This window comes from Macrobrachium nipponense, chromosome 12, assembly GCF_015104395.2.
Source record: "Macrobrachium nipponense isolate FS-2020 chromosome 12, ASM1510439v2, whole genome shotgun sequence".
NCBI lineage: Eukaryota > Metazoa > Arthropoda > Malacostraca > Decapoda > Palaemonidae > Macrobrachium > Macrobrachium nipponense.
Genome location: NC_087205.1, coordinates 3,097,915 through 3,121,374, shown reverse-complemented (window position 1 = coordinate 3,121,374; position 23,460 = coordinate 3,097,915). Strand labels below are relative to the sequence as shown.

At 37.8% G+C, this 23,460-nt stretch overlaps 1 protein-coding gene across 4 annotated transcripts in view; it reads right to left on the bottom strand.

Annotated features, from left to right (window-relative positions):
* Positions 1-562: 562 nt before the first annotated feature.
* Positions 563-23,460, bottom strand: part of LOC135224291 (E3 ubiquitin-protein ligase CHIP-like) — a 41,214-nt gene continuing 18,316 nt past the window's right edge. The window contains exons 5-8 of one of the 4 annotated variants that reach the window (XM_064263137.1): positions 22,922-22,978; positions 10,061-10,177; positions 8,235-8,404; positions 563-3,010 (exon numbers count right to left, since the gene is read on the bottom strand). In XM_064263137.1, the coding sequence (XP_064119207.1) occupies positions 8,279-8,404; positions 10,061-10,177; positions 22,922-22,978 (300 nt within the window). In that variant the 3' untranslated portion in view covers positions 563-3,010; positions 8,235-8,278. Of the gene's footprint in view, positions 8,405-10,060; positions 10,178-22,921; positions 22,979-23,460 lie in introns of all 4 variants that reach the window. The other 3 variants (XM_064263138.1, XM_064263139.1, XM_064263136.1) reach the window with 3 other exon arrangements.

The following is a 23,460-nucleotide window of genomic DNA, read 5'->3' as shown; positions in this document are numbered from 1 at the left end:
ATGCTAGAATTACACTTTTTTATTACTAAATTTGTAGAATGAGTAAAACATTAACTAATTAGTTGCTAAAGACCAATGCCTATTGAGTAAGAGTCTGCAGATAGAGACAAAGGAACTAGTTTGTTATCTTGAGAATGAACTGTATTTACTAGAGTGAAAGATACTACCATTTGCCTTTCTCAAGAGAGAGCAGCAAAAGAATTATTTTATCTGACCATCTGGTTTACAATATTAAAGAAAAAAATGTTACTTTATATGTTATTATAGGATACATCATTTTCTACTAGTTGTAAGACAACGAACAGAGGAGATTATATATTTATGCTTGAAACAGCAGCATTATTTATGAGGGAACTGCACTGCATTACCTACCATTTAAGACCTGTTAATGAAAAATTCAATATAAAGGTAATAATCTGAAAATATTCTCCAATGCACTGCATATGACTCAACAGAAAATCTTGGGTTGGACACCAAGAAAATTAAGAATATTTTTGTATTACAGATATGACAGATAAGCAAGACCGAAATACAGTGTCTTGTTATTGCAAATTTTTAAAAAAAATATTTGACCAAAAAAAAAAAAAAGCAGCCTTTTGTTTTCTACATTATATACCCCATTAAAAAATTTACCAAAAATAAGGACAACACTTGGTACCTGGAAATCTATATGAACTGTCCTCATGTTCTAAAAATGTATGTAAATGTTTACTAAACCCCAAATGTCTCCTAGATATATGTTTATGATGCAAAATCTCATGTTAAGAGCTTGAAGAAAAGACCGAGTGAAACTTTATTACAATGCATTCTCATTAAACAGTATTATTTCAATATTGTAATACAAATTATCTAAACTTCCAGTTAAAAAAGAGGAAATAGAAAACGAGGGATACACAGGATTTTTGATTCTCTAACTGTGAACCTCATTCATTATATCCAAGTGTCTGTTCATATTCTATATGCTACAAAGATGAGTAAACATCTCTGGCTGTTTTTATGAGACTAGAAGAAAACTAACATTCTATTCATGTTTGTTTAAATTTAATAATATTTGGGTGATTAGCTCACATTAAAGTTTAAAATATATGTAACTGTTCATTTTGTTAAATGCACAGGTCTCGGGAATACATGAAATATATTGCTCCTACAGACTTGTGAAATGAAGAGGGCATGGTAAATTCCAGTAGTGCACAATTATACATTTTGTCTGCTTTAATTATGCAGCTCTTTTATTATCTGGGCTAAAGGTATAGTATAGGCAACTTGTTTATCATTCTGACAAGTGAAAGAAAATAGAATATCAAAGTTAAGTCACATCCTCCTGACATAGAAATGCACTTAAAAAAAAAAAAGGATAACTTGACAGATCAAATACAAACACTTTTTAAACAAAAAATAATTATTTCATAAATTTGTAAGCAATCACTTTTGCAAATGTAATATGAAACCAAAACATACAGTAAATATATGAGCTAGTACATACAGTATGACAAAATCCCTAACTTTGGTCATAAGAATGCAAATTCCTTGTAAGATGAGAACTGTGTTATTCTTGTCTCATATGATGGCTCTTAGCACATGCAGGATGTAAAACAAATATTTACATAAAAAAGTGGTGATATCTTTAAATGCATAAACTTTTCATAAGATTATAAGCAATCAGGTGTGCTGCATGTATAAAAAAAATCAACATTGTCAAATTACCTCATTAAATTCAATATGACCGGACAAAACGTGAATATGACAGGTTGTTTATTTGTGTGCCTGAAAATATAATCATCCATTAATTAAATTTTTTCATCTGCTGTATTTACTGCAAATTTCCATATACAGTACTGTACTTTAATGAAATAAAAAAAGAGCAGAACCATGACTGAGATGTGTTGGTAATAGCAACGATGGAAGCACCAAGAATACACATGTACGTATGTACCTACATCATTTTGACTCTTCAGTGTTGACTCCTAAGTAAACTGATGAGCTTTACACAGATTGGGTCTTTGGGAAAAGCAATATGCAAAGTACCTGAATGATAAGCTCTAATCAAAATTCCAAAAAATTATAAGAAAAATAATTTAATAACATTTTCATATATATCCACAGTTTATGACATGTACAGCAGAGAAGTACAAAATTCTGCATTAGACCACTGAAAATATTCTACAGTATTAGAAAATGATCAAAGTAAATTTGATCAATATACACATCAAATATTGCATATAATAATTCAGTCAATTTCTATTACAAGACGGAAGGCCACCTTCTTATGTTATTAGCTAGTCCACGGAAAATATATGAGAGATACTGATGTTCAACAAGTACAGTATAACAATGATTCAATAAATATCACATATTTTATATGAACAAATAAATGATAAGAAGGGAGCCTTTTTCACCAGATTAAAATTGTAGTGGATACATCATACATCGGGCAGAGTAAGCAAACACTTGCAAATAATCTAACATTCTCAAAATGCTTTCCATCTTACCAAAACAAATTTTTACTTGTCTTTTTACCTACCAAACACAGGAAAAGTATTATTTTCAAAACTCAAAACCTAAAGCAAGACAACAATGGTATTTGTTGAGTAAAAGTGAACTCCCCTGTAAGCAATGTCCCCCACAGCAATGTGTAGAGTTAAACTGTCTTTTATAAACTAACCAACCACAGCAATGTTTGCCCATCTTTGACTGGCCGAGATAACAAGCCAAGAATATGTTGTCTTGATGGAAATCTAATAAGTTAATTTTACTCTGGACAGCATACTTTGTGAAATCTAGTCATAAATGAGGTCGTGTCTTACTTTTCCTAACACAGTACTATTTATTTCCTCATCTCTTAGTACTGGTCTTTGCTCATGGTACTATACTGATAGGCATCTCAGTGAACCATTATTTTCTCAGTATCAATACCAGAAAACTGTTCAGGTAGTCTTGTCGTAACTTCGAAACTAAGCAACACGAATGTGTACTGCTGTAAACATTTCAGTAATAGTAATGAAAGCCATCACTGAAATGAAAAATATGAAAATTTGATTATGGATAAACATAACATGTCAGTCCAAGGAAAAATATGAAAATTGGACTATAGATAAACAAAACAAATTTTGAAAGAGACTTCAAAGTGAATACATTTTGCAGATTTGCTAAGAGAAATTAAGTTAATGATCTCATGACCAAATTACAAGAAAATATCTTTTCATTGGTGGAACAAATTAAAATGCTTTATCTTCAAATCTGCTGCATTTACTGAAATTAATTTTCTTAGTAGCTAATGATGAAAATGATTGACCTTAACATAAACAAAGGAGCTGCTTCAAAAGGTCTTGCAGTTAAACGAGTTTTTGGATGTCATTCCTCTTCCTGACATCATCCTGAAATGAACTACTAGTACTAAGCAAATTTAATTTTTTAGACATTTTTTTTAAATTCTTGAAAATCTTGACAGCCGAGTGTTCAAAATCTAGATGAGGTTTTACATTTCTTAAATGATGATGTTTAAAATAAGCTTTAGTACTTAGGTTGTCATTTTATATCAAACTATAATAATATCAAGGCCAACCTTGACATTTTGAGTCTGGATTCTTAAAATTGGTTTTGCTGTACATTTTACTTAGTTAACCATAGGAGTCACTTATAAATCTTATATATCAGGTACCAACTTCATCCAAGTTTAAAGTAACCAACCACAGAGAATTGCTATTAATGATGCTTTTAATAAGTCTAGACCCTTTACATGTGGTGTTTCAAACAGTGGTCTTGGATTTCGTTCTTTTTAGCTTTTACGAGCAACATGATTGATGGCCTTGAAAATACTGGTTAAGAATGCAATTACTGCAATTTTTGCAGTTATTGGTCCCATTGTGAAATTAAGCAGCTGCTAGCCTTTACAGAAATCTATAGAAGACCAGTAAACTATTGAAGATAATGGAAAAAAGGACTGAAATCCATCATGACTAAGCTATGCCCCAACTCCATGATTCACTATGGATAGGTAACACTACCCCTCATGATACCAAATATACATAGTTGCTAGCACTTGGTGGTACCTTTGGCACTATGGAATATTTTTCCAAGTTTAAAAAAATGATATAGTCATGTTACAATAAAGTTTTATACATACTTACCTGACAGATATATACTTAGCTATAGACAACGGAGTCTATAGCTAAGTATATATCTGGCAGGGAAGTTGAATGTATAAAATCATATGTTCAATGCTTCCATAAAACTGTACTGTCTGTGAGGATTCCCATATCTGCAGAGATGACTGAATTATTTTCAGATACTTTGTTTTCCAACTGTTGGAACAATGCTCTCTTTATTGAGCTACTGAAGACAATTTGTTTTGAAGATATCCAGCATCCACACTCTGTTGTGTGGGTATTTCATCATCCTTCTAGTACCAGTCTTTCATTTTCTATGCTATAAAACTGTAGAACAGTCTTCCTGGGAGTGTTTTGGAAATAGTTACAAGTTTAAAAGAGGCAGTAATGCTACTGTAAATTACTGATGTGCATTATGTAGATGCAAATATTTATTTGCTGTTTCTTTTTTCAGTAACTATTTGCCTGTTTTTATTTTACTGTACTTTAACATAATTGCTTTATTTCTTAATTCGGTTATATTCCATTCTGTAAAAGCATGTGCAAAACAATAATGGCATTTTTGTTGTTTCCTTCATAATAATAACAATACATAATAATAATAATATTATGGAATAATAACATACATGGTCTTTTTCATAAAGAATGGACAAGACTACTTTCAGTATTATCCTGATACCTATTTAGCGTAAAGACCCCTTCTATACTCCTTTAGGCTCCATTCCCAATATTGTCCATGTTGCTCTTGGTACTAGATGCCCATGCAGAGTGAATTTGCGCATGGGTTATGTCAGACACTCTTCTTCAAGATTTTAATGGCTTATGTGAACCATGCTGCTGCTTATGGTCCACCAATGTGGTCTCTACTTGATCATTCTTGTTATAAAACTATCAATAAGATTCTCTTCTGCACTAACTCTTAAAGACCTAAGAATAACTCACTAGCTACAAGTGAGGAGACAGCTCATCCTTAAGAGCCAGGGTAGTTCACTTTCAATCAATAACTGTCACACCCAAACAGTGGTTTACGATCAACTGAGAATGATCTATTTTGTATCCATTCAGTAAATAATAAAATTTAAATTTAAAAATTATGGTTTGCATTTGTGTAGGATCACAATATCATAACCAATCCATAAAACTAAGATTGTTACAATTCAAAGTCCTACAGCCTTTCAGAAGAGTTGTGAAAAAAACCCTGAAAAAGACAGCATTAGAATCACTAAATAGATAGCAAGAGCAGAAGTCCTTTTGGGGAAGCATCATAATATGCTCCCATATCTGAAGTTTCAAAAGTTTATATAAATGGTAAAAGTATAGAATCATACCTTCGCTTGCCTGTCCTTTATCCTGATTTCTTGGGCACTGTTTAATACTGTATGAAAAAGAGATTGCAATAACTTATTCTCATGAAGTCCTGTATTGTTGCTATTGGTCACACAACTGTCAGCTTTGTGCTAATTATGGAATCCACTCTTTAAAATTTGGGAGAGATTTCCTCAACATTTCATATGTGTAACTACTAGTCAGGAAAAATATTTTTAATTAAAAAAAAAGAAAAAGAAAATGGATGCAGATTATCAGTTGACAAGTTATTGCAATATCACATGACATGAAGGAAACAAATAATTACAAACTAAGCAAAAACTATTTTCATTTATGAATCTAGACATTTAGCAGCCAACTTTCATATGCGAAATAAAGTTCATACTACCAGGCAAATATTCCATGCTTCAACACATCCAAGGTGTATTTCTAGTACTTTAAAGTACTTTAAGTATGAGAGCAACAAAGGACCAAAATGGGCCTCTAACAATGTAGCTTCAATAAATGCATTTTATGTAGGATCTTAGTTTAACATGATCCAAAGTTCATCTTAATTCAAACATTAAGATGTCTAGCTTTGAGGTATGATATCTCTCAAATGACTGAAATGTATGAGCACATCAAGCTAACACTAAAATGTGAGGTATAATTTTTTTTTTCCTGGAAACCTAAATTTAACAAGCATATAATGGTAACACTTTAAAACAAGATGATTCAGGATGGTGACCTGTTACTAGCTGGTCATACCCGGTAATTCTATATTGATAGGCAAGTGGACGGACACATGGTAAAATCATTACTGTGACCTCGGCCACTGCTTAATCTGTTAGAAATAGTAGAAATAATTTAACACAAAATACTGAAATAGCTTTAGTAATGTGATTTACCCTTTGTCAGGAAGACAAGGAAACCATACAATGTACTACTACTTGTGAAGAATCCAAAAGAATCAGTATGATCATTTAAAAACGGCATGATGGAAACCTATGTTTCCAAAGAACCTCAAATTTCAGACCACATGATAGAACTGAACAATAAAGATTTTGAAATTCCCTCCTAACTGGTGCAAATAACTGCTGGGTGGTACTAGGCATAATTGGGCAGGTACTGAGATGGACTGCACCCTTCATCTTTAACTTGTTGTCAACCGCAGGATGCACGGTGAATGACAGCAATGCAACAGTAATAAACCTTAAAGGAATATAAATATGAATATTTTTTTCCCTTATTTCTATGACATTTCTTTCCCTACAACAACCACCCCCATCAACAAGAATTATTGGTTATTCATGTAACTCTTGATAGGGACAGAAAACATCTCGACAATTGTAACAGAGGAATGAGGTCATATTCTTTCAGTTATATCCAAAAAAATTATATTCAGTACTCTACTGAAAATTAGAGAACACTAAGAATTTACACATTTCGTTTCCATCACAAAACTTAAAAACTTGCACTCCTATGCTCTTCAAACGATCATTTAATGCACTCAAACATTTAACTATATGATGGCATGTGATGATTACAAAGGTATCCAAACATCTGCACAAATAACATTAACTCTCATGTGGTGACCTCGCAGCTGATTGAAAATGTTTTGTAAAAATTAGAACCGCAAAATTATGAGATAAAATGCCTGTGGCACCACAGGTCCAAAAGAAGATATATATAGATGAAATGAGGTCATAACTCAAAGGTAACATATGATTCATTAAGATTGGCACTACCAAATACGTACAACCATCTGAACAAATGAAGTATTGTCATAAAAACATTAGTATTTGCCTTACTGACTCCACAATTATCATAATGACAAGCCACAGGATGACAATTATCACTGAAAGCAACAGGATAACAAAATTATCGTATTGACATGCCACAGGATGAACGGAGTCCAAGATTTTCACTGCACCAGAATAGTTTACCCAGTTTACAACACCTTTCTTTGGAAAAAAGTTCACCCAGTTTTCAATTACTTTAGTTCTCCTTTATAACCATCAAACTCCATAAGAGACAAGCTAATAAACAGTCCCATTTAGAAAAAGAACCAAACCAAACTAAACCTCAAAAGCAGAGCCCCAAAATTTTCCAATTTTGAAAGGTCATTAACTTTCCTCTTGTTATCTGCAGCATCTATGGATTTGTACTCTACCTTTTGCTAAAGCGTTAAGAAAAGAGTGGAATCAGTATAAAAAATAAAAATAATGGTCATTAGAGCATTATGCACACTTAAAAAAATGTCATTAACTCATAAAAATGAAGAATGACAGGGAAAAAATTGCTTATCAGCGCAAGCAATCTTAAAGGTAAAAAAGAAGATCAACTGGAGTTTTGACTGAAAGTAAAATGTGTTTTCTCATAAGCTGCCAATTTCATTGCATACCCTGAGCCACCTAGCACCAGATGACTGAATGAATGGGGAAATTTCAATATCTTTATGAACCTGTCCCAACATTCAGCTAAACATTTTGAGCTCTTGTATAACAAAGGCTGATGTATTTGCTTTTAAAATTTTAATAATGCAACCAGGAACTAATTTTTTAATAATGCAACCAGTAACTAATTTATCATCTTATCTGCCATGTCAATAAACTTTTCTTTAAATCAGTAAAAAGAAAATGGTGAACACCAGATTAAGTGTCTGCATACAGTACAATTACATCTTTAAATATGGAATGATGGAGCAGTTTGGCTTCTAAATTCAAATAGGGTATATACAGAGAGTATAAACATAAAATCTTTATAACTCAAAACTTGATACCATTAGAATCCAACATAAAAACTATATTAACTAATACATACATAGACACATGAAGTAAACCCATTCTGCGACAATACACTTTATGCTAGTAGTCTAATGCCCATTCATTTTCTGTTAGAAATGAATCCACAACTTCCTTCATGGCAAGATTTGGAATCAACTGGTCAACAGTGAGGTCAGTTCGAGTGATTGGGTCGAAATGGCCGACACGCTGAAAGAAAATAGAGTTGCTAATGCCATGAAATTTAAAAGTTTTGCAATCAATACTGTACTATTAAAGTATGTATATTATCTTGAAAATTTAAAATTCTATCCATTACAGTCAATTATTTCAGAGAGAAAGATCATAGCATGTGCAGATAAATTAAGTTGAAATAAGTCTAACCTCTGAACCTCAAAAAAATAAATGACTGGTATCCTAAATATAGAAACTAAAGGATTGTGACTTGAAGTTAAGAAGCAACCACAGACTCTTGAATCTACTTCATCTAATCCCTTATCTTTTGCTTAAATACGTACACCTAGCTTCATAAGTGCCTCTGTATTTAGCCATTTTGCTCTGGACTATTAAGTATACCCTGCTGATGCTGGCAGTAGTTGTATACCATTCTTGAAGATTAAGCCTTACATGTCTGAGAACCAAGTGATCACAGACAAAATCATGAAAGGCTCATTAAATCTATCATTATTCATCTCATCTAGACCTATCACTACTTGGACAGCCATGTCAATCTCAAAACTGATACATGACTGGAAAGGAAGAGTGCTTTCATTGATAAAGAAACCAATCAACCCCTATCTCTGAAAAGCCTACACATTAGCTTTATCACCTCTGCTCTAGCAGTTAATATTTTTTTTATATGTATCACTTCTCCATTGCATGACTAAAGTTGCTAGTGTACTGTACTTCTTTCCACCTTTTTCTTTGTTTTCTTAATACCATTCCTTTCTCTTCATGCCAGTGGCAAGTACCTACTTTGGTGATGTAATGTTTGTACTCCAAGGTCTTACCCGACATCACAAACCTATTAATGTCACCTGTATGGTTCATACAAAAATCTGTGAATAGGCGAGTCTACTTATTAGGCGAGTCCGCGAATAGTGGGGGTCCACTGTATTATTTTGTATGATTTATGGCTGTTTGCTGGAGGAATTATGAAATAAACTGGAATATACTAAAATTTTACCTAAGGTGGCCTTTTGACTAGTACCATGTGAGTAAATTTTGGGAGAGTGACGAATGTAACTTTAAGGGAGATGGAACATTATAAGAGGTGGATTCTTTCTTCTGGTTTCCTGACTGTGGAGACTTTAAGGGAGATGGAACATTATAAGAGGTGGATTCTTTCTTCTGGTTTCCTGACTGTGGAGACTATAATGAGTACAAATTTAATATTAACTATCTATCCTCATACATAATTAATGATTAATCATGGATATTTAATGACAGATTATCAGCAAATTTATTAACTATCTTTCCTCATACATGATTAATGATAATCACGGATAGTTAATGACATTATCTACAAATTTATTAACTATCTTTCCTCATACATGTTTAATGATTAATCATGGATAGTTAATGACAGATTATCACAGACTGATAATAAAAAAATTATTAATCTAACAAATATAGTGTATATTTAAACTTCCTAAAGTTAATAAAAGAAAAATAATGGAAGAATATAGTTAACCTATTGTATATATTTTCTTTCTACCTTCCATTTACTACATATGTCCAATTTAGATGACCTTGTAACTGGGTAACATCTATTCTTTTAACAAAAATATAGCACAGTACTGCACTGTTTCACTGTCTTTTATTAACCAAAATACAAATCCTTCTCTGCAAGGTTTTTATACTTACCTGTAAATGCTCTTCTATATCCTTGCGATCATAGGTTATTCCACTTGGAGTTACAACAGGTTCCCTGAGGATCTCAAAACTAATTTTGCCACATAGGTAATCAGGTACTTCTCGTTTCTGTAGAAAGTAGCGAGAGAAAAACGAAAAAATATGTTTAAAACTCAAGAGGATGAATTGACTACATGCCATACATAACTAAATAATATCTGTCTGTTTAAGTTACAGTCATACTCATTTGCTCATCACAAAAATAAAATTGGCAAGTGCCTCCACCTAAGCTAGAATTAGAACCTTAAGCATTTTGCTCTAAATCTCCATGAATATCAAGAGCAACTTCCTCTTACACTGCAAGGAAATGCTTACAATACACAAATTGTAACAAAACAGTGTTATTGTGATGGATAGTATTACTTGCAAAAATAGCCCAGTTTGACAAAAGAGACAACTGATGCTTCTATTATTGTTCACCAAAGAGAGCATCTGTTGACCTATCACTGTATTATATGGACAAAAAACAATAGAATTCCATATCAAGGAATGCTAGTCAAACTCAGCCGATAGAACAAGTGAGCCCTACAAAATTTTAATGAATGATGTTTGTTATATATGACCAATGTATCCATAACATAAAAAATAATGTTAATACATAAGAAAGGGTCAAGGCAACGAGTCCTGACATTATGCAGTGCCATGAAGCTCAAACCAATGCATTTTCATCCCCCAGTGGTGGATGAAGCTAGCCCCAAACTGGATGATAAGCCTAAAATCAAAATGTAATTTATTATCCACAGACAGTTGTTGTTACACAAAAAATGCTGTGAACACACAGAATTTTATTATTAATATAGTTCAAAAAGACTACAGACCAATTACTGAACTCTCAGACATGGTCTGAAGGATCTGTTCTTAGGTAAGCTGATAAAATCTGATTCACATCCTAACATGTGAAAACCAAATGAAAAAGATGTAGCATTTGGAAGAAAGTAACAGGAACAGAAAGAAAGTTGAAAATCAATGCAAAGTCTTTGCTGAACAGAACCTACAGCCTAAATTGTGCCCTTCTAGTGAACCATGTTGCCCTTAGCATATGCTTGGCCTGAGGACCACCCAACTTGAAACTGCTCTCCTTCATATACATAATACTAATAAGCACATCTCCTCTTACTATGCTTGCTTTGTGAACTATTTATCAGTCTTAAAGGAAATCCTTTGGCATATATGATTTGATACTCATGTTCAGCGTCAACGTAGTGAGCCATCAAGGTTGGTGCTTGGGAGTTCCTTGTTGCTTGTTTGATTTCATGTGGCTTTGGTATTTAGCATTGTGTATTAATTTCTTATCCACTCTCTCTCCTCATTCATCTGTGCATTATCATTCCTACCTTACTGAACTATTTTATTCTATTATCCTTAGTGGTCCACTTTCAGCCTATACATCACAGCAGTTCTTGCCAACACCTTATGTACTCTGTTCTTCAGCCTATAGTGGACTCTCTGGTTACAGAGTATGCTTGATAACCCCTCCTAATATTTAACCCAACTTTAATACAATGGTTATCCTCTTTATCACACATCACTCAATGCATCTATTATCGAGCCCAGATACTTAAAACACTTTTGATGATCATTTCTCACCAATTAATTATGGCTTACTGTTCATCATCAATGACATATGGTCGGGTTTCTTTATACTTTCACTAAAATTTTTTAAAATAAAATGTTGATTGTATTATAGTTCCATTCATTTTCATTATATTGTTGTTGTTGTGAGTCTAGTATTTATTAGTTTTGATACCAATTTTATGTTGTTAATTTTAATTCTTTCAGGAGACACTAAGATGACCCTGTGCCTGCTACTAATTACTATAAGAAAAATTGCAGAGTACTTTACCCAAATATTCAGGGCTAAAGGCCAAAGTTGTGCCCGTACCTACAATTAGACGGGTTTGATGGGGCTGACTTTATTTATCGTTATAACATTCCAGTTTTACTTCCTCTTGTACAACTAAATACATACAAGTTAGCTAACAAAAACTATCATTAATGTGCTAAATAGTAATGTATAGAAAAGACCAATGAAAAGCACAGTAAAACGTGGAACTATTACTAACAAATGTATATAAGTGTTATAAAAAAAATAAAGTAAAATTACTTGGAATTAACACCTGCTAACCCAAATGCAGCAAACCATACAACAAAACCCAAATGGATAACTAGCTGCCAAGATTTAAACATCACACTTCATCACTTATGAAAGGAATGCAAATGCTGTACAGACAGAAATTAAGAAGAATAATATTAAGAGTCAACTGGGATCCAGCTTTGTAAACAGCACTGCACACAGTCAATAAGTGAGTGGGTTATTGATGGATACCTAACCCTCCACATAGCACAGATGACAAGCTACTATGTGCTGATGATCTGTATGTCAGACAAAGAAAGTATAATATCAGGGTAAATTCACGGTTTTGTACATGAACTTCCCTGACAGATATATACTTAGCTATAGTCTCCGATGTTCCCGACAGAATTTCAAATCTCGCGGCACACGCGACCGGTAGGTCAGGTGGTCTACCTTACCCGCCGCTGGGTGGCGGATGTACGAACCAATCCCCCTTGCTTGTCAGATTTTTCTCTGTCGCGGGAACGATAACAATTGTTGTCGGTTCCTCTCGATAGTTTTTCGATTCTCGCTTGCCTGGAGTTAATTTGGACTTCTTTTGGTGACGTATTCGCTTTGTTTGGCTTGGCATACGCTAATTGTGGACCGTTTTGATTTTGATTTTGATTTTCTTTAACGATGTCTGACCTAGATTCAGTAGTTAAAACTTCTGTTTTGTTTAGGGTTTGCGTGAATGAAGGATGTAAGGTGAGGTTGCCGAAAGCTTCGGTGGACCCTCACACGGTTTGCATGAAATGCAGGGGAAATGAATGTTCTTTTGCTAACCCTTGTAGTGAATGTAAGGTATTGAATGAAGAAGAATATAAGGCTCTCTCTTCTTATGTTAGGAAGTTGGAACGTGATAGAGTACGTAAGGCTTCCTCTAGAAGTTCTAGTAGGTCTAGAATGAGTGAGTTGGATGTGGATCCTAATACTAATGTAGAATTAGAACCTTCTTCCCAAGTTGCAGCCCCTGCTCCCCGCACCGAAGCCGAAGATTCGCCTTCGGAGGCGGCAGCTCTAAGAGCCACGATTCTATCTATGGATCAGAAGATTCGTCAGTTGGAAGGTAAGGAGAGTGTTAGTGATCAGTGCAGTGTCCCCAGTGTTGTGGAGGGTGCGTCTGACCGGCTCCTTAGTGCCTCTAGGCCTAGACCTCTTCCAGACTCCCAGTTCCAGTGGAGTAGGAAAGTCGAAAGCCGCAAGAGGGCTAGGGAGAACCCCCACCGGTCAGGCGTCCCCTCGGCAGATCCTGAAGTACGCTCCCAGGTTGCTCGGATCGCTACAAGAAGGAGCTCCTACGCCAATGCTTCTCCTCTTCGTCTTCTCCCTCTCCGAAGAGAGGTTGGAACTCCCAGGATGCGTCGCGCCCATTGAAGAGGGCTTGGAAGGCTCCCTGCAGTCCTTTGGCTTCTAGTTCGGAGGTTTTCCCGGAAGAATCGTCGGTGGAGGCGAAGAAACCCAAGAAATCCTGTGATCGTTCTTCTTCTCGCGCTCCTCGCTCTGCGCCTGCTTCCGAGGAAGAACAAAAAGATTCTCCTACGAGAGTACTCGCGGGACTTCAAGCTCAGATCACGGCGCTAGCAGATTCTCTAGCAGTTAGATCACGTAGGAAGAAGGACGTTTCTCTTCCGATCAAGAGATCTAGGCGCCGCTCTTCAGAGGATCGTTCTCCTCTTTTTAGGCGGTCTCCTTCATATGGGGAGGTTTCGTATGAAGGTAGGGGCTCACATGAGCGCCCTCGCTCCCCTGGCTCTCTTTCGACTTCAAGGCGCCAAACATCGGTAGGACGCTCTATGGAGAAAGAAGTTTTTTCTCCAGATTGGATTCCCGCTTCCGGTAAGCGCACTGCACCTGCTCATCACGCTATTTCTTCGACTCCCTCGCGTGGGACTTCTCCTCAGCAGCCTCAAGATCCTAGAAGGTGCCCTTATACAAGTAGGCGTTCTTCTTCCAGATGTCGCTCTCCTCGAGTGTCGGATCGTGACTTCTCTCCTTACAGGCATCAAGAGTCTGGTAGGAGTCGTGTGCATGATAGACGGCCTGCTGTTAGCCGCTCCCCGCAAGGTAGGCGCCAAGAGCCTACTGCACATCGATCTTCTAGTAGGCGCTCGTCTCTTTTAAGGCATCCTACTCCTGATTATTCTCCTCGGGGCAGACAACAAGAGTCTTTGAAGCGCCCTTCTCCGTGTAGGCGCTCTCCCTCTTCTGGGCGCACTACTCCTGACCGTTCGTCTCTTGGTAGGCACCAGGAATCTCGGAAGTGCCCTTCGCCAGGTAGGCGCTCGTTAGCTTTGAAGCGCCCTTCTCCTGAATGTTACCCTCTTGTTAGACGTCAAGAGTCTCGCAAGCAGCCTTCTCCTAGTAGGCGCATTTCGCCTTCCAGTCGAACTTCCGTTGATCGTACTCAACTGGACAAGTATGGAGAGCCGCACAAGCGCTCTGCTCCCGATAGGCGCTCTTCTCCTGGCAGCCGCTCGCCTCAGGATAGGCGCAAAGAGTCTAGCAGGCGCTCGCCTCCTCGTAAGCGCCCTGTGGATGTTTCCAAGGATTCTCGGAGTAGGAGCCCTACCTCTCCTTCTGCTGAGATTCCGTCTACCTCGAAGAGGGAGTCTCATCGTAGACAACCCAGATCTTCTCATCGTTCTCCAGTGGATGTGAACTCTTCTACGAGAGGGCGTTCTCCAACCTCTCGCTCAACTCCTACTAGGATTCCTTCGTCACCTAAGGATCTTCCACGCTCGCCTCGACAAGACGTCCTAGAAGGTTCGGATGAGGAACCGAACACTTCTGCTGCTGTGTCTTCTTACAAGAAGCTTACAGAGCTACTTTTGCAAGTTTTTGGGGATTCCCTTACTCCTACGGCTCCTCCTCCTCCTCACTCACTTTTTTCAACGGCGAAGACAGCGAAGAGTTCTTCTTGTGTGAGGATGAAGCCAACTCTTTCAATGAAGAAGGCACTGAGGAGTTTTGGTTCCTGGATGGCTTCCAAAGAAGAAGCGGGGAAAATGATGTTCGCTTTCCTTTTCCCCTTCGAAGTTATCATGGACCGGCTGGGCTTTCTTGCTGGTACGAGACAGGAGAGTCCTTAGGATTGGGTCTACCGTCTTCGGCTGATTCGGATTTTTCGGCGCTGGTAGATTCGACAAGGAGAGCTGCCCTTAACTCTGCAAAGACGACTTGGGCAATGAATGAACTAGATCACATGCTAAAAGGCATGTTTAGAGTGCTGGAGGTATTTAACTTCCTTGATTGGTCGTTGGGGGTCCTAGCCAAGAAAATTGAAGTGCCAGAGTCATTTTCGCCAGAAGATCTCATGTGTGTTTTGTCTTGTATGGACAAGTCGGTAAGAGACGGAGCGAGTGAAATCGCCTCCCTGTATGGGGCCGGGATCGTGAAGAAGAGGTCTGTTTATTGTTCCTTCTTAACGAAGTCTGTCTCCCATGCCCAGAGGTCTTCTTTGCTGTTTGCTCCTCTGTCCGCTCAGTTGTTCCCTAAACATCTAGTGCAGGACATTTCGAGATCGCTTTCAGCTAAAGCCACCCAGGACCTTTTGGCACAGTCGGCAAGAAAACCTCGCCCTTCCTTCCCTACCAAGGCTAAGAAGGAAAAGTCAAGTGTTCGAGAACCCTTTCGAGGGGCGTCTTCCTCAAGAACCTCTACGTTTAGAGGTCGTAGACCTTCAAGAAGGGGTAAGACTTTCGCCAAGTCAGTTAAAGCCCCCAAATAACTTGCAAGTCCTTCAAACAACGGTGGGCGCCAGACTCTTAGAGTTTGCAGAAGTCTGGGCCCAAAAAGGGGCGGATCCTTGGACCCTTTCTATTTTGAGGAGAGGTTACCTCATCCCTTTCGTCGAATGACCTCCCTTGACGACCATCCCAAGGGAACTGACGGCCAGGTACAGAGACCCCATCATGAATCAAGCTCTCCATCTAGCAGTAGATCAGATGCTGGAGAAGGGGGCTATCGAACTAGTGACAGACCATCATTCATTGGGCTTCTACAACCGCCTTTTCCTAGTTCCGAAGTCCTCAGGGGGATGGAGACCGGTGTTGGACGTAAGCGCCCTGAACTTCTTCGTAGAAAAAAAGAAGTTCACGATGGAAACGCCTTCATCAGTGCTGGCAGCACTTTGTCCAGGGGACTGGATGGTTTCCTTGGATTTACAGGACGCTTACTTCCACGTACCGATCCATCCTTCCTCGAGGAAGTTTCTCAGATTCATGATGGGGGGGAAAATTTTTCAGTTCAGGGCTCTGTGTTTCGGCCTCTCGACGGCCCCTCAAGTGTTCACGGGGATTTTGAGGAATGTGGCTCAATGGCTTCATTTGAAAGGGGTGAGGATATCCATGTACCTCGACGATTGGCTGATAAGGGCCAATTCAGAAGATCGTTGTTTGAAGGACTTACAAGTAACTCTAGAATTGACGAAGGCGTTGGGACTTCTCGTCAATTTCAAGAAGTCGTCACTAATTCCCGAGCAAGAGTGTGTGTATCTCGGGATACAGATGAACTCTCTGAGTTTTCGGGCTTTTCCCTCTCAGGAAAGGATAGCCCGAGGATTCGAGAGAGTAACAACCTTCTTAGGGAAAGAAGTATGCACAGTGAGCGAGTGGATGAGGTCTGCTGGGGGGGATGCTCTCCTCGCTGGAGCAATTCGTTTCCCTAGGAAGGTTGCACCTGAGACCGCTCCAATTCTTTCTTCATCGGAATTGGAGTCGTCGTTCTCAGGATTTGACGTTCTCCCTGTCGTTATCCCAGGATGTCAAGAAACATCTATGTTGGTGGACAGATCCCAACCTCTTTGCGAAGGGACTGTCTCTTCAATCCCAGACCCCCAACCTGGTGTTGTTCTCCGACGCGTCGGACACGGGGTGGGGGGCAACTCTGGGAACCAGCGAAGTGTCAGGTACCTGGGTGGGGGACCAGGTAGCCTGGCACATCAACAGAAAGGAGTTGATGGCTGTGTGGTTGGCTCTGAAGGCTTTCGAGCCCAAAGTCAGAAGATCGGTAGTGCAGGTCAACGCGGACAACACTACAGCTCTGGCATATATCAGGAAACGGGGGGGACGCATTCCTTCTCCCTGTACGAGACAGCAAGAGACCTTCTTCTGTGGGCAGAAGAAACAGGAATCAAGCTTCTCACCAGGTTCGTGCAGGGAGAAAGGAATGTAAGAGCAGATCTCCTCAGCAGGAAAGATCAGGTCCTTCCCACAGAGTGGACCCTTCATCTGGATGTATGCCAGAGCCTGTGGAAGTTATGGGGCAGGCCACACATAGACCTCTTTGCCACGTCAAAGAACAAGAGACTGGATCCTTACTGCTCTCCGATATCGGATCCAGAGGCATTAGCAATAGATGCTCTTCTTCTAGACTGGAGCGGACTCGACGTCTACGCGTTTCCCCCCTTCAAGATCCTGGGGCTAACCATCAAGAAGTTCGTAGAGTCCGATTCAACGAGAATGACCTTAATCGCTCCCTTTTGGCCGGCCCAAGAATGGTTCACAGAGGTACTGGAATGGTTAGTGGACCTTCCAAGATCGCTCCCGCTAAGGAGCGATCTACTCAGACAACCCCACTTCGACAGGTACCACAAAAATCTCCTCGCTCTCAGTCTGACTGGCTTCAGACTGTCCAAAGTTTGGTCAGAGTGAAAGGCTTTTCCAGCAATCCAGTCTGCTAAAGCAATCGCAAGAGCAAGGAAGAGAACCATTCCACCTTGCGTGTATACCAGTCAAAGTGGGATGTCTTCAGACGTTGGTGCAAGAGGAAGAACATTTCCTCTTCCGGTACCTCTGTGACCCAAATTGCGGATTTCCTTATTTTCCTCAAAGAAGAATGTCATCTTGTTGTGTCAACTTTTAAGGGATACCGCAGTATGTTGGCGGCGGTATTTCGGCATAGAGGCTTAAATATATCCGATGATAAGGACCTGCATGATCTTATTAGATCATTTGAAACCGTTAAGCGTCCTCATGTGGTACCGAACTGGAATCTAGACGCAGTTCTACAATTCCTTGGATCGTCTAGATTCGAACCTCCTGGCTTAGCCTCTTTCAAGGATCTGACGAAGAAGGCTATCTTCCTTTTGGCCCTAGCTACAGCTAAGAGGGTGAGTGAGCTCCAAGCTATTGAGGGCAATGTCGGGTTTAAGGAAGATTCTATGGTGTGTTCGTTTCTTCCAGGTTTTCATTCTTTGAAAACCCATCACGCCCTTGGCCCAGGAGCTTTGAAGTTCGTAGTTTATCTTTTCTAGTAGGGGAAGAGCCTGAAAGAACTCTTTGCCCTATGAGAATTATGAAGTATTTCCTTAAGAGGAAGGAACAACTTAAGGCTAATCAAGATGTGCTTTGGTGCTCCGTAAAGGACCCCACTCGGCCCATGTCGAAGAATGCTCTTTCCTTTTTTCTGAGAAGCCTTATTACAGAGGCACATGTTGCCTGTAAGGAAGAACATTTTAGACTACTGAAAGTGAAAGCTCACGAGGTGAGAGCCATTGCAACTTCGCTTGCATTCAGAAAAAATATGTCTGTGCGGAACTTGATGGAGGCGACTTTTTGGAGATGCCAATCGGTTTTCGCAAACCAAAAAAAACTACTACGTGATGTAAAAATCACATATGATAAATGCTTCGCCTTGGGTCCTTTCGTATCGGCGGATTCGGTGCTGGGGCAGGGAGCTGAAACTTATCCTGTGTAAATTTTTTATATGTTACCCTATATTTTATATTGGTGTTTTTGGTTGTCTGAAAGAGGTTGCAGGAGGCACCTCTTTTTGTCGTAATATTAACCCTTTGTATTTTGGTTAGGTGGTCTGGTGGGTTTTGGCTCCTTGCAGAGGTAGTGGTAAGGATCTGTTAGGTAAGCGGACAAGGTCCCTCTAACAGTATCCGACTTGGATTCTACCACAATAGGGATCACATATCCCAGTGGTAGATCCGAGAGTCTTTCAGCATCAGGTCACGTCCTAGCTGTAGCTCTCCAGGCAATGCAGACTCAGAGACAGTATCTATGAAGTCTTCATCCTGAAAAGGTGAGAACCAAGGTTTTTATATCCTACAACATTAGTTGTTTCCCGTCTTACCTGTATTATTTAGCTGTCTCTTACCCTCCACCAAGGGTGCCAATCAGCTAAGTATATATCTGTCAGGGAAGTTCATGTACAAAAATGATATTGTTAAACTACAATAAAGTTTTGTACATACTTACCTGGCAGATATATACTTAGCTATAGTCTCCGACGTTCCCGACAGAATTTCAAATCTCGCGGCACACGCGACAGGTAGGTCAGGTGGTCTACCTTACCCGCCGCTGGTTGGCGGATGTACGAACCAATCCCCCTTGCTTGTCAGATTTTTCTCTTCCACCTGTCTCCTGAGGGGAGGCTGGGTGGGCCATTAATCGTATATATCTGCCAGGTAAGTATGTACAAAACTTTATTGTAGTTTAACAATATCATATTATGAATGTTGGCATAAATCAATAAAAGTACATACATAAAATGTAGGGCGAATTAAAAAATTATTAATATCGGCATGAAATTTTTTTTTTTTAAAAGATAGTATCTTCCATTTTAAACAGGTTCAAGGTAACACATACTCTCTTTCCTGAACATATATGGGGAACTATGTCAAAACTCCACTTCTTAGGACTTTAGTGTCCCTTTCAAAGTATGTAATAGGTTACCACTTTATTCAATCTATTATGGTATACTACTGTGCTCATAATTGGGTGGTGTTTCTATGGTGTAAAGAGATTGCAAAATAAGCCAAAGTAAACTTGCAGTACTGGCACTTCCAGATAATTTACATGTGCATGGCAATGAAGCTCTATCAAAATTAAATTGCTCATATAAAAGGAAATTAAAATGAATCAAGCGACAAGAACATGTGATATTTCAATAAGTTACCTTGTGTGACTAACAGATCTTTCATCATTACTACCATTCAACTTTAGCTTGAACATTATAAAGAACAGCAGCACACACAGGCCCCAAAAGTATTTCTAATAATGAAAAGAAAAATAAAAGAAAACCACATGGAATACTCCCACTTGATGTTTGATGTAGTATTACATTAAACCTGGTAATGATTCTGCTGCAATCTAATATACTGCAACATATAAAAGCACATAAATATCTGACTCAGAAGCAAGATTACTACTTCTAGATGGACTAAGTTTAATAAGACAAAAGCTGAACGCATCAATATAAAACTCTTAAATGATCATGAGAATTATATGTATTTTTATGAATGATAATATAAAACTTTTTTGCCTTAATAAAGGATTACTATCTTGCACAATAAGACAAAATCATGACAAGAAGAGCCTTTTTTAATTGCATGTATATAGTAGAACTGTTTAATTGACCTGCAGAAATGAAGGTACCAGCAAGAGAGCAAATACCATTAGAATTAAGTTTTTCATAAACTGTTTATGTTGATAGAGAAAAAATTTCAAAACCTATCAACTTGCTCAAAGCCTAAATCATAATAGGTGGGAACTCAGTGGACATATATTCTTTGCATCACAGAGGGTAACTGGATAACTTCCATAGGCAGAATAATTTTTATAATTTCAAACATTTTACTGTTCAAAGTTACACATCAAAATTCTACTTCTTTATACAGCAGACCACAAAGTACACTAAACTGTTAAGAAATCTCCTTATTTTAGCCAAGACCCACATGTCAGAGTATGTTTAAAGCCCTATCAGCTGTTTAAAATGTGACTAGAGTTGTGAAATGAAATGATTAGTGTTTAACACATTACTAGTTAGCCTATGAAGAAATACCACTTCGAAAAAGAACAAACAGGTTTGGCTGAGGGAATTCTTGTTAGCAGGTACAAAAGCATACACCAGAACTGATAATATTTCTGAGGGTGCCTTAGCCAACCATTACTGTCTACTTCACAGATCCTGGTTTTTATCCATAATCCACAATCTTGAACCCCAGCACTAAAGTGAAGTAGCTCCTATAATTGGTATAGACAGTAGGACCTCTACAGAGCTTGTCTCACTGGTCCTACTTACAGGAAGTGAATGTTTGGTAATAATGAAGGTAATCTCGCTAATGAGTGAAACTGAAGCCAAAGATACATTCTGAAAACAAAATTTTTAATGCAAAGATTTACACAAATCTATTACCGTACTATAAAGGCCCATCTCAGAGGCCTCCCCAACACCTGTTGTTAGGTAGAAGGGTGGACAAACATGCCTCTAAAATAACAGAGCAACTATGCTGGTTTACTGTTATTCATATTACAAATGAGGAAATGGTGGAAAGATGTGGTGTCCCGAAGTTGGAAATTAAGCTGAAAACTGAAAGATGGAGATGGTTCTAACATGAGAGGAGAATGGATAAGGAACAGTTGGTCAAATAAGCAACAGATATGGGATTAGTAATAAAAAGAGCATTAGCTAGGCCCATAAAATTACAGAAAAAGGGGACAGATGAACACCTAGACACAACAGGAGTTCAAGCAGAAAAAACACAGGACAGAAGAGAAGAGAAAACTCATTTCATATCTAAAAAAAAGAAATGTTTATCACAATGATGAAATTGCATAGCCATTTTCATAAATAATCTCAAAGAAATATTTTCTGAATATAAGCACTGCATAATAAAAGGCTGATTAAAGTTATTATTGCATTTTTGTATATAGTATTACTGTGTTTTTTAATACAAAAAGTAACATACATTCCACCAAAAGGGCATACTTAAATGTCCAAAGGGCAATTACAGAGCAAAACAATAATAAAAAAAATAACAAAATAAGCAAATAAGTACTAATGGTGAAGAGTAAGGAAAAATTAAACATCTCAAAATATGCATTATGAGGTCACCCAATTTATGTAAGCTTAAAGTTATCAGATAACTGAATAAAAGACAACTCATAAACAAAAACTAATACGCAGAATATCATTCACTAATGGATAAACAGCAGAACTCACTGATGTCCGTAATTATAACTTACCATACCAAAAGCAAGCTATCACTGAACTTCAAAAGTAAAGGGCACTAGTTCTTCTTTATAATACTATAAATATTCTTAGCAAAGCACAATCAGCAGTTCAGTAACTGTTATTTGGTAGTCATCACCTCTGTCTCAAGACTGGAAGGATCATTCATTTACTCAAAGAGTGTAAATGAAATGAAATTACATTATTCAAGGGGGAAATCTCTAAGAGACAAAAATAAGGCAGAGTATTGGAGACAACAGTGCACACCACTACAAACACATTGACTCATCTGACTGCTTGAGACCTGAGAATTTGCCCTTTTGTATGCATTAAATGAGCTAATAATATGTAATGGGTTTGTTAAGAAATAAATTTTATTTCACCTAATACCACAACTTTTAAATGAATAAAGAGTACTCAGCCTCTAAGTGATTGGGAATAAGAGAAAGAATTGTGAACTACGTATATGTAAGCCAGATAGTCATAAGGTACTGATTTTAGGGGGTTAAGTGATCAACTGGTATTAACATAGACTAATCCTTAGCAAAGTCCTCAGATTACCATAATGGTAAATGTGCTTTAGGACTTCACTTTAGGAATGATCTGGGTATAAATGGTTTTGTCTACAAAGAAAATGACAACTCGAGAAACTATGGCTACTGTACTTCTCTTTCACAGTCTACTTTTACAGACTACTGATAAACTAATTTGATATAACAAACAAATAGCATACTTACTCTCCTTCTCTCGTCTAATTTTGCAAACAATGCATTGACTTCTGTGATATGATTATCCTGAAAATAAAGTCACCAATTACATCTTGCTTATGACATGTGTTAAGTATTGTGATTATCCTGATAACAAAACCACCAATTACATCTTACTTATGACATCAGTGTTAGGTATTGTACTGTTCCTTATGAAGATGTTTGTTCAAATCATTATACTTTTTCCAAATGATATATATTTCATAAATAGCCTATCTAATGTTTTGAAAATAAAAATCTTTCCATATAACCACTCATACCTCTGAGGTCTCTGAACATACCATACATTGCAGTCTTTTGTCAGACAGACAAGAGAACAGCGATAGTAGTACTATACATGTGTTACCTGGATTTACAGGTCCACTGATGGAGGTTGCCTTACTCACTCTTCATGTAGTCTTGGGTGTTATCTATAAGGTCAGAAGGACTGGGAATAATACCCTTGCTCCATAAATGATGGGTTTGTATACAAAATTAATGAGAAAAAATTGTCTCTACCATAACCCCAC